This window comes from Canis aureus, chromosome 6 (genome assembly GCF_053574225.1).
Source record: "Canis aureus isolate CA01 chromosome 6, VMU_Caureus_v.1.0, whole genome shotgun sequence".
Taxonomy (NCBI): domain Eukaryota; kingdom Metazoa; phylum Chordata; class Mammalia; order Carnivora; family Canidae; genus Canis; species Canis aureus.
Window position 1 is genome coordinate 41,617,395 of NC_135616.1, and position 12,531 is coordinate 41,629,925.

The 12,531-nt window shown below is 39.7% G+C and overlaps 1 protein-coding gene across 14 annotated transcripts in view; it reads left to right on the forward strand.

The window, feature by feature from the left end:
• The window catches only part of DNAH14 (dynein axonemal heavy chain 14), a 325,158-nt gene that overhangs the window by 136,716 nt on the left and 175,911 nt on the right, over positions 1–12,531 (forward strand). For all 14 annotated transcript variants that reach the window (XR_013381670.1, XM_077901271.1, XM_077901270.1 and 11 more), the window contains 7 exons: positions 356–587; positions 1,322–1,375; positions 2,679–2,824; positions 5,191–5,259; positions 5,845–6,031; positions 7,110–7,186; positions 11,416–11,587. Coding sequence is in view for 13 of the 14 variants with exons in the window: in XM_077901271.1 (XP_077757397.1) it covers positions 356–587; positions 1,322–1,375; positions 2,679–2,824; positions 5,191–5,259; positions 5,845–6,031; positions 7,110–7,186; positions 11,416–11,587 (937 nt within the window). In the remaining variant the exon portion in view is untranslated. The remainder of the gene's footprint in view (positions 1–355; positions 588–1,321; positions 1,376–2,678; positions 2,825–5,190; positions 5,260–5,844; positions 6,032–7,109; positions 7,187–11,415; positions 11,588–12,531) is intronic.

Below are 12,531 nucleotides of genomic sequence, written 5' to 3' on the forward strand. Positions count from 1 at the left end.
AACAACTAGCATTTCTCTCAGCTCTCCTTGTAGTAAGGATCCTGGTTATAATGAACAATGTAAACCATAATAAATTTCATAGGGATGATTCTGGTATAAATCCTCTATTTGTGTGGCATACATCACAGCAGAGCAGCAGGATTCAGCCAGACTGCTTTCCTCACAGGGAAAGTGCTCACATGCTTGTAGTATTTGGAGTTCTGAAGTTTCACTGATGAACTATCCATAACTCTTTTCATTTTGTTGTAATTTTTTAGTCAACATTCCATTTTTAATCTTCATTATGTTTCTACATGTGAAAAAATTAAGAATGATTTTGCCCAAATACTATGTGCACTTAAAATATTCTTTTCAGACATTTGCAGTATAAATGGAATGACAAGCAGAAGTTGTGCTATGTGTCCCAAGGAGATGCCAGCTTCACGTATGGCTACGAGTACTTGGGATGTACTCCTCGGTTGGTTATTACACCCCTCACTAACAGATGCTGGCTCACCCTCACGGCAGCTCTGCTCTTGAATCTTGGAGGCTGCCCCACTGGCCCCGCTGGCACGGGCAAAACAGAGACTGTCAAAGATCTAGCCAAAGTAAGTGGTTTCTATATCCAGAATACTATTTTTTTTATAGTCACACAAACTTCCAATGGTATCTTAAATTTATACTATTCCTGCTATTAAGATGTTCCTAACATTTAACAAACACCTGACCACATTCACTAAGTCATGTAATTCATCTGTTCATTTTGAAATGTCTGCTCTGTGCTGGAACTTGGGACCTTGGCAGGGCCAAGTATGCTTTGTGCGACTTGGTATTACACTGTGCTAACTGATGTGCCAGCGGCAGTGTCGTCCCATTCATTGGGGGTGATTAGTCTGTTCTTAGCCACACACAGACTTTTACTGTTACCTAGTCTTTGTGATTAATAGCAGTGTGTGTGTATCTGTGTGCGTGCGTGTGTGTGTGTCTGTGTGAGAGAGAGACAGACAGACAGAGACAGAAAGACAAGTAACGATGGAAGTGAAGGATGTAGTTTGACGTTGCTGCAATGACATCATTGAAATGCTTTTTTCTTAGTTTTTTATCCGTTGATGTTTTAAAAACATGACTTTAGTGTTCCATGTATTAATCAACTTAGCTAATAGTGTATGTGCATTTATGTACCCTACCAAGTTTTGTGAGTTTCTAAATTTGGTATGCAGTTCACCTGTATATTGCAACGTTTTCTCAAAAGAGTAAAGACATTTTATTACTCTGAAGTTTTAGCATTAATATTTTGCATCATAATGCAAGAGCTCTATTAAAATAATATTTTGTTTCTCAGTCCTTAGGCAAACATTGTGTGGTCTTCAACTGTTTTGAGGATTTGGATTATAAGGTAAAAGCTTATTCATATATATGCAGGAAAAAATATGTACTTAAAAGAAATAATTCGTTGAGGACTGAAAGACAAGACAAATATTTCTCTTAGACATTAAGTATTAACAGAACAATAGATGCTATTGATTCTTCTAAATTAATAGAATAGAAACAAGAGTATAATAGAAACTTAAAACATTATGCAATTTGTTTTCATGCAACTGAACTACTACTTAAGACAGTGGTTTTCAAACTTTTTGACAGGGGGATTTTTCCAAACATGTGGAACATGTGGAACATGTGGAACATGAATATATTAAAAAAACTAAGAGTACTGCTCTATTAATATAAATTTATTTTATAATTTCTGACACTATACTTTTATTTACTAAAAAGGTAATCATTAAGAACAATGAGGCTATTATAATTAGCACAAAAATTTGAGTCAGAGCTTGTATCGATGATTACAATTTAAGAGTTATTTTGTTTTTGGCGGGACATTCTGTAAGACATAAAATTCTGAAATACTTCTTGAAATGTCGTGTACGTTAGTGCCTGTCACAAATTTACTTGAAGTTTCAAAACACTCCCATTTATTTAGTCTTGCACGTTAAGTTCAAACTATTTACCTTTTATTGTCATTTTCTTTGCAGTTAAAAAGCACATTACCTGTGAGATCCTGCATTTTCCATTTGTGCTCACTTAGCACATTAAAAATATCAATAAACATAAATAAGCTGTTTGCATTAGTGTTAAGACATAGAGTTTCTTGTTTCCTCCCTGGGAACTGCCTTCCAGTGGGGTCAGAAGGGCTGAGAGTAGCTGTAGTGCCTGCCCGCCTGCAGATATTTTAATGCAAAGCTTTTTAGAATAATAATTAATGTCTCCTAAAACCCCCAAGATAAACAGAATATCAAAATTTTCAATAAAGACAGGACCTGATTCCTGCAGCCAGTGGGATGAACCGGCCTGTCTTAGGGCCCAGGGGCTCTGGCATGGACTCTCCATCCCCTCTGCACCAAGTGCACGCATTCCCTGGCCTGTATTCATCCATGCGTGTTATGTTTGGCCTGCAGTGTTTCCGGTTGTTTCAGCTGCTAGCATTTAGGAATCAGTAGGTTCCAGAACTGGAACCTCCTCTGAACGCTGAGGGCCAGGCAGTGCTGCCCTGCACCTGCCATGGACGCAGGCCGAGCACCGCACATGGCCCTGCGGTAGAGGCCATGGCTGGGGAGGGTGTGCACTTGCCCTGGAAAAAATGAGGGAATGCACAGAGCCCTGGCCCAGTGAAAGCCTTCTCCTGTATAATCATTGTTTTCAAGATAATGGGAAAATTCTTCTTTGGAGTGGTCCAGTCGGGAGCATGGTGCTGTTTCAGTGAGTTCAATCGGATTGACGTGCAAGTCCTCTCCGTGATTGCGTCGCAGATACTAACAATCAAGGTCGCAAAAGACAGCTATTCTGTCAGGTACTGGCTGAATACATTTGGTTACTTACTATTAAATATTTGTTCTACAGTAAGTGTTGGGTTTTTGTTTTTTTTTCCCCTAAGTACAGACCAAAAGGAATGACATCTTGGTTGTCTCTTTTGCTTGGCAAGTAAGGTGCAAACATATGTAACTAACGTTCATGCCAGCCTGAGGGTGTCCAGGCTCCTGCCCAACTTCAGAACAGTCTTCTAGGCCACAGTACAAAGTTGCAAATATAGCCACTTGCTTTTACTTTGGAGTTTAAATTCTCTTAGTACCTTTCCACGTTAGGACATTTCACTTGAAGAAACCGAAGTCTTTTCTTTAATTCTACATCTTAAAAAAAAAAAAAAAATTATAAGGGTTCCTGGGTGGCTCAGTAGGTTGAGCATCTGCCTTCAGTTCAGCTCATCACCCCAGGGTCCTGGGATCAAGCCTTGCGTTGGGCTCTCTGCTCAGCGGGGCGTCTGCTTCTTCCTCTCCTTCTGCCCCCCTGCTGCTCATGCTCTCTCTCACACTTTCTCAAATAAATAAATAAAATAATTTTTGAAACTTATACTAGCTACACATCTGACTGAAGCCCCCTCTTATCCCATTACTCTTAATTAATATATGCTTTATTTTTAAAAATCCTGTAAAAATAATATTTGTACGTTAGGATTACTAAAGTTTACTAATCTGAGCAAATTTTTTTTTTCTTCAGATAAATTCAGGAACTCACATGATTTACTTTATGGGCATAATTGAATTTCTGTATTTAAATTTTCTATTACAATCTAATATTTCTTTTTTTATTTTTATTTTTTTAAGTAATCTCTACACTCAATGTAGGGCTCAAACTCACCACCCCAAGATCAAGAGCCACATGCTCCTACAACTGGGCCAGACAGGTGTCCTTCCCCCCCATATTTCTAATTCAAGCTAATGGACACTTACTTCTGGCTTTACTCTCAAGAATTTTGTTCCAGCTGTTAGAATCAATGTTGCAAGGCCTTACAAGCCACAGGAGGCCACATGTCACCAGTTCTTCATCACACCTCAGTATCTGCCAGACTTTGTTCTGTCCAGAGTCCTCAGCTTTTGTTCCCAGTGTTCTTCCTTTCCAGCTTTGACCACCCTCATTGGTATCAGCTATCCATAAAGTCACCAGAGGATTTCTTGCCATGTTCCCTACCTCTGGTGCTGACAAGAGGATACTGATCTCCTGGGCTGCATTTCATGCTGACACAAGAACTCTATGCCATGGCCACTCTTTGCTCCATGGTGTCACTCAGGGAGAACTCTGTGTCCAAGGGTCTCCTTGGGTTCTCTTCCCTGTTCAGTAAGTTCATTCAGGTGGGTGCCTTCCAGTCTTAGGCCCCACAAACTCTTTAAACATGATCAAATAAATATGAAACTTCAGAGCACCTATGTGATGAAGTTGGTTAAGCAGCTGACTCTTGATTTTGGCTCAGGTCTTGATCTTAGGGTCATGAGTCTGCTTGGGATTCTGTCTCCCTCTCCCTCTGCCCTTCCCACTCATGTTCTCTCTCTCCCTTTCTCTCTCTCTCTCTTTCAAATAAATAAATAGATGATTGATTGATTGATTGATTGATAGATAGGTAGATTGATTGATTGATTGATTTAAAAAAAAAATCTGAACCCCAGCAGGGCTCACAACTTTGGCTCAAGATGACCCTCTTCTTTCCTCTCTTAAAATTGTTTTTTCCCCAGCATGTGCTGTTTGGATTTAAATATAACACAGTCTTAGGAACATTCCCAAACTCACTTATTGTTTTAACATACTTTGACTTAAAGAAAACAATTCTCTTAGTAATGAATATTATAATGGATGGGAGAGGAAGTTTTTTCCTTTACCTTCCTAGGTTCTTTTGGCTTATCCATTAAGTAAATTGGCATCAGATAAATTAATAGGATAAAAATTTAATTGCCTACATACATGAACCTCACACAGACATGAGAGGTTCAAAGATAGGCAGTTAAGGTTTGTATGCCATGCTGAGTTAAACAGAAGTGGAAAGAGGTCTGGGGATTCAAAGGGAAGGAAAAGAAGTCACAGGGAGATAGGAAGAGCAAATGCTTGGTGAACAAATATTTGTACCCTGCAGATACAGCAGGGCACAGAGAGGAATTCAAATGCACAGGCCTTCTGAGCTCCTTACAGCTTATGATGCCCAGCCTATATTCTCTGTTGTTGTCTCTGGTTATAGCTGTCTTTCTGGACCTGGCCCTTAAATTCTTAGAAGCAATTAAAGAGGAGGTAAAGTTTTGGGGGCCTTCATTGTCTTCAGCTAAAAATTATCCATATAATGAAGTGGCACATTTTGGAGGTTACTCATTCTGAACCCTTTCCAATGTCTTATAGGTTTGTACTGGAAGGAAAAGAAATTCGTATCAATATGTCTTGTGCAATATTTGTTACTATGAACCCTGGGTAAGTATTGGTTAATCTGTGCCAGGAGTAGGGACAAGTCAAAATCCTTTTCTTGGATCTTAGGCACAAAGCAGTTGTCTGTCATTGTAATCAACCATCCACCACCACCACTGGAATCCCTCCTCTACTTGCACACTTATAAATAGCTACAGCTCCGTCCTTATCCACTTGGATGGTCCTCATAGTAAGTTTCTGACTGAGGGACGTTTTCACTTCAATAGCCAGAGAGAAAGGAAGAGGTCAGCCATTTGTCACATTGAAAACACAAGAAAGCAGAGAGTAGCAGAAGGGAGGGAACATGGTGGTCACAAGGAGTGGAGACCAGGCAAGCTCAGTAAACACCCATCCATGGAACATGGTGATAGGGCCTCAGTGAACTCGTATGAGGAGCACTATGGGAGGAAAGGTAGAGGAGGAAGATCTTGAGAGGAAGAGTACAATATAAGCCATCTTATACTCTTATTTTCAAATGAAGGTCACATAGAAAACTAATAGGATTATTTGGGGAAAACTGTATTGTGTGTTTTCTCATCAGAAAAACTGAAAAACTGCATTTTCTTTTTTCATTTTTCTTCCCCTTATAAGGTACAAAGGTCGAGTAGAACTCCCAGATAACTTAAAATCTCTGTTTCGCCCAGTGGCAATGATGGCTCCCCATTATCAAATGATTACTGAAATAATTCTGTTTTCATTTGGTTTCAAATCAGCAAAATCGCTCTCTGGAAAGCTAGTTAACATTTATGAATTAGCTAGCAAACAGCTCTCACAACAGGTAACAAACTGCTTTTCTCAAAACGAAGGTGATTATAGAAAACTTTAAATAAGACCTTTCTGGTATTGGAATAGGGATGACCTGGGAAATAATGGAGTTAGAATCCTATCAATACTTCTAGTTGGCAAGCCAACGTGGATGTGAGGTGATACGTAAAATCAGTCAGGGTTTCAGGATCCCTGGGTGGCGCAGTGGTTTGGCGCCTGCCTTTGGCCCAGGGCACGATCCTGGAGACCCGGGATCGAGTCCCATGTCAGGCTCCTGGCATGGAGCCTGCTCCTCCCTCTGCCTGTGTCTCTGCCTCTCTCTCTCTCTCTCTCTCTCTCTCTCTCTGACTATCATAAATAAATAAATAAATAAATAAATAAATAAATAAATAAATAAATAAATAAATAAATAAATAAATAAAATCAGTCAGGGTTTCAAGCCTTTCCTCCAGGACCTGGAGAGAATAATGGAATATCTGCTGTGTTAAATTACGGGCTACTTTCTCCTTACAGGGAAGTTAACCTCTATAGCAGTGGCCCTCACACTTTATTGTGCTTCAGGATAATTGGGGGGATCTGTTAAAATACAAATCACTGGACTTCTTACCAACTTTTTGACTGTCTAGGGTGGCCCTTGATAATTTGCTTTTCTGACAGGTTTTTGACAGTTCCTGATGTTGCTGATCTGAGTACCACATTCTGAAAATGATTATTATGGGATATGTCAGCTTAATGAGTATTTGTTTATGGTCCAAGATAGTTTGGCCAACCAACCACACTACCTCCAAAGTGTTCCTCTTTTTCATGTCCTTTCAATTCATATCTCTATTTCAGAGAAAACTTAATTTAAATACTAATAGTTTTTAACAGCTTTAATACTTGTTACTCTCTCTTTGAGGAGACTTGGGGCACCAGTTTGGGAGGGAAGTGAGGGCATTGGAAGCAAAATGCAGACTTTCTTAAGTTATATCGTAGTCTGTCTCCACAGTGTACATGATTAGGGATCTAACTGGGTAGGATATGCATTTATTTCCAAGTTGTCCAATTTTTCCTTCAGAAATTTAATAACTCAGATATTTTAATTCTTATAGGCTCATTACGATTTTGGCTTGAGGTCTCTGAAGACAGTTTTAATAGTGGCTGGAAAAAAGAAACAGGAGTTTAAGTGGTGAGTTGAATTTTTTGAATATTAGGTCAAAGAAAGTTATAAACAACACAGGGAAAATAATTTGTAAAATTCTAAGTAACAATGACAAGATAAAACAGGGATCTCCCAGAGTGTCACAGTAAAATACAGTAAAAGTGTTTAAGAATGTAAAAGAAGAGGAAGAAAAAAAAGCACAAAATCCTTGGGTACTTTTTCCCCAAAGAATCTATTATTTTTTAAAAATGTGTCTTACCTTTATATAATAAAAGATACACAAGAGTAAAAGACCTCATTTAAAAGAGCAGTAATTTAATGAGAAATGTAAAACCCATATGAAGAAAACATGGGTAAAGGACACAAATCAAAATATGAATAAATGAAATAATATACCATGTGCTTAATATCATAACATCTTAAAGGGCTTAGCAATCATAAAGAGTTAAAGACACTAAACATTCATTTATGAATGGGAATGTATCCCAGTGAATATACCAAAAGGCATTATTTATTTATTTCTAGGGAGGTACATTCTAAAGTTAACATAGAAAGGGGTGCCTGAGTGACACAGACGGTTAAGCATCCAACTCTTGGTTTCAGTTCAGGTCATGATTTCATGGGTGATGATCTCATCGGTTGTGAACTTGAGCGCTACATCCAGCTCCATGCCCAGCAAGGAGTCTGCTTGAAATTCTTTCTCCCTCCGCATCCCCCGACTCACATTCATGTGTGTGCTCTCTCTCAAATACTCTTTTAAAAAAGAAAGATAAACAATTAAGACTAGCTAGAAACACACTAACAAATGAAAGCAATGAAGGAGAAACATCCCTTTAAGCATTGAGACATGTTATCTAGAGCTTCATTAGTTTTAGCACAGGCTGGCTTATGAGCAGAGAGGCAAGCCTTCAGGCTAGAACAGAAAGTCCAGAGGCAGGACTGTTCCCACTGGGCATATAGTCTATTGTCAGCTCTGAGGCAGGAACAGACTAACAGACTTTTCAGTGAGTGCCCTTGGGAAAACTAAACTGCCGTGTCCACGAAGATCCAGTTGGAACCATAGTCCATGTTATTTACCTGGAGAAGAGGATCAAAAAAGGACTAAAAACATAAAAGTATTTGAAGAAACAAAATGTCCTTTATATCCTGACTATGGAAGAACTTTTTTTTTTTTAAAGATTTATTTATTTATGAGGGGGGGCGGGGTGCAGAGACACAGGAGGAGGGAGAAGCAGGTTCCATGCTGGGAGCCCGACATGGGACTCAATCCCAGGACTCCAGGATTGCGCCCTGGGCCAAAGGCGGGCATCAAACCGCTGAGCCACCCAGGGATCCCCTATGGAAGAACTTTTAAACTAAGACTCAAAATCTAAAAGCCATAAGGGAAAAGAGTGATAATGGTTAAGAAAACACTGTTTGTGAAGTCAGGAGATGAATGATGGACTGAGAAGGATATTTGCAGCCTCCGGTGCATTGAGAGAGCTCATTCTCAACACACTCAGGACCCTCTAGAAAATGAGGGGAAGAAACAAATTGTATGGAAAATGGGCAAAGAACAGTTCTCAGAAAAAGAAACATAAAAGTTCTTTAAATATATGAAAATATACTCAACCCCACTCCTAATGAGAGAAATATACATTAAAAATTACACTGAAATGTTGTCTCTCATGAGATGGGCGAAAATATGAAAGTTAGATGGGACTTTGTTGATGAAGCTATAGGGAAGTAGGTGTTTTCATTATTGCTAAGGGGTGGAGCTGTATCCATGTATTGCCTATTAAACATTAAATGAAAAAAAATGAATATGTTGTAAAAGGACATACCAATATACATTTACCTGAATTTGTAAAATGCAGTAAATGTTACAGATTGTTTGTGGGGACATAGATATAGCAGCAAGTACAGAACATTGTGTGGGAGAGGAGGAGTCAGGGATAATGCGTTCCTCTACTGTAGTAGTTTATTTCTTAAATATAAAGGAACTAAGGCACATACTGTAAAATGGCCTGTGTAAGATTGATGGCAAGTAAATGGGTATGTGTTATGAAATGCTTTATTACTGGGGAGCGTTAGAGACAGGAGTATAAGAATCAGCTTCCTGACATCCTCAGGTCCTCCTGTGTTTCCAACAGGCATCAGCTGGTCATTTGTATGAGCACCTGCTCCATTGAGAGAAAGACCCTGATCGGTGGTGTCCATGTTCAGTTCTCCCAGGTGCCTGGGCAGGGCCTCCCATGTCCAGAGTGCTGTCAGTCTGTCTGCCATCGTGAGGAGCAGCCAGTGGTCTTCTGTCTTTGCTTACCTCCCTCCTTCCTCCAAAGCACCATGCAAATCATGTACTTGTGTGAACCTGATTGTTAAATAAAGAGGATGGGGGAGTTTTTATCAGAGTAAAGCACAGCAAGCAATTTAAAACTTAATAGTAGACTTTTGCTTTTTAAAAATCCTTTGGCCCTCCCAACACCAAAAATTATCATTATTGTTCTTGTCTGTCCTCTTCCTTTCTGTCCCTTCCTCTCCCTCTGTTCCAGCCCATTCCTCCTCAGGCTTCTGGCTTTGCCTCCCAGGCACACAGAGATGCCACAAGTGTCCCTCATTTCTAGATGCATTCTGGATGCACTTCTCCTTTCTCCTGCCTTTTCTGTCTGGAGTGTATTGTCAGAGCCTAGACTAACTCCCAAAGAGTTTTGAGGTGCTTACATTTGAAAACTAATAAAAGACCATATATTTGTTTTGTAGGGCTGCCATAGGAAGTTATGACAGATTTGACGTTTTAAAACACCAGAAGTATATTTTCTCATAGTACCTGAGGCCAGAAATCTGGAACAAGGTTGTGGGCAGGACTGCTGTTCCTGCAGAGACCCTGAGGGAGATTCCGTCCTGTCCTCCAAAACCCCTGGGCTTTTGGGCACATTACTTCAGTGTCTGCCCATCTTCTGTGTGCCTCTGTGTCTCTCCGCCTCACTCTCAGTAGGAATCTGACTGCACTTAAATCTGGATGATCTGGGATAACTCAAGATTCTTCATCAATCCATCCTCTGTTGTATCAGATAATATTCACAGGTTCCAGGGATTAGCAAGTGAATAGATATCTTGGAGCCATTTTTGTCTGCCTCCCACAGGCAGCTTCTCTGGGTCCCAGGAAGGAAGTTTCCCTATCTCCTCTTTTGTTTAGAAAAAAAACTGCCCAACAGCTGGAATCCCAGGATGTCCTTGGTAGAAATGATTTGCTTTGTCAACAGCTAGAGAATTAATATGTCTTCAGGTAAACACTTGAAGCGCTTACAAATCCTACCATGGTACTGAGCCATGAAGTGGGTCTTAACTAACTCTGAAGAACTGGTAGGTATCTTGAAGGCAATCATAATGGGTAACAAAAATAAAAAGGTTTAATAAATATCCTTTTCTTGAATTTTAGTTGACATTAATCTAGAGCTTTCATTTTTTATTCTTAAATTATAACAGATATTCCCCATGATAATCTCAGATGCTAACTCCCAAATTATTGTTTTGTAGAACTTTAGTCAAGTCTTATCTTTGTATCTAATAGCAAAGTATCATAACATTATTATTATATATAAACTATGAAAACTCCCAGATGTAGTAGTCATTTCTTTCTTTTTTAAATTTGTTTTCCTAATGTAAAGCAGATCTGTCTTGAGTAAAGACCTCACTGACACCCAGCTGCTGTCTGAACTTGCTCCCTACCTCTTAGATGGTTGAAAAGATTAATGAATTCTTTAAAGAATTAAAGTGCCCAGTGCAGAGAGAGTTCATGGTTTCTCTTCATCAGGAAATGCAGAGGTGTGCAGGGTATGACTACTTTTATGAAGGTTTCAGTTTGATTTACAGGATCAGTTCTGTGGCATAACTTTGGCCGTTGTTCCCAGCAGCATAGCCTACAAGTCTACTTCTCTGGTTTGCCTAGAGATTTTTAATAAATTATGTTATTTTTCATTTGATATTAGGCTGAATTCATTTTGTTATTTGCAGATAAAACACTTTACTGATACAGTGCACACCCCTGACTCAGTGACTGGGGAGTAGCATGACCCTGACTGTCCGACCAGCCCAGGCCCATCTCTGGACAAGACCCAGAGTCACCTCACCCACACTACATAGCTGCTTTGCAGTGAGGAATAGGAGGAAGGGCTGTTGGGAGAGCCACCTGTCCCAAGGAATAGTAATTACCTTCAGTGTCAACAAAGCATACTTGCTAACTTGTTCTTTATCTCTCTTTTCTTCTTCCCTTAAAGTAACACCGATGACCATCTTTCTGAAACAGATGAGACTCTGATCATTATTGAGGCTATAAGAGAAGCTAGTCTGCCAAAATTTCTCCCTAAAGATGCCCCACATTTTGAAAAGATTATACGAGATTTTTTTCCTGGAGCAACATTTTCAACAGCAAATCAAATTGCCTTGGAGGTAAGATTTTTGAAAACCATCACAAATGATTTAGATGTGGAATGTTAATTAAGATAAGAAACTTGATGTAAGTAAAAAATGCTGTCATTCTTCCTGAAATACTCTACTCATGTTACAATTAGAGGAATAAAAATACCTGGAGATTGATTTCCCTTTGGAGAAAAACAGCATCTCAGCCTCAGTCAGGAAAGGCTCCTACTTATTTTGTTCCCTGGTTTTCTCATCTTTCCACTGAGAATGATGATGTTTTCTCTTTCTACTTTAAAGAGATACTTTAAGGATCAAATTAGATCAGAATTACAAAATGACTTTACAATATAAAATTTTGTGGTCATAAAAAATAACGTATTAAGACTGTAGAGATCTTTATTTCCTCTTATACCTGCCACCTTGTGGCCATTGCCACAGTCTCAGTGGGGTCTCAACTTCTCTTGTGGTAGGAGGAGCCCCATCACCCTGTGGCCTATGGCCACACACTGCCAGGTGGCCTCCAGCACTGCTTTCCTAACATACTTGTGACCACACCAACAGAGCCACTGTGGGACAAACCCGGAGTCAGGTCCCCTGACTCATATAATACAGCCCTTTACAGTCTGGCCAGACCAGCTTTACCTTGCCAGTGTGTCGTCCTCCCTCCTGCCTCTCCACTGCAGGTTTCTCCCTGTCCTCTGGCTCCAGCTGGGCCTTTATCAGCTATCAGGCTATCAAACCCATACATTCCTTTCTCTGGGACCCTGCCCAATTTTTTAAAACACTGTTTTTCTAATTTATTTTAAAATATATGGTTTATGTAGCTTATAGTTCAAAAAGCTTTGTAATTATTCTTTCTTTAAATATAGATATAAGCTGGGGGCACTTGGGTGGCTCAGTCAGTTGAGCATCTTGCCTTCAGCTCAGGGTTCTGGGATCGAGTTCTGCATAGGGCTCCCTGCTCAGCAGGGAAG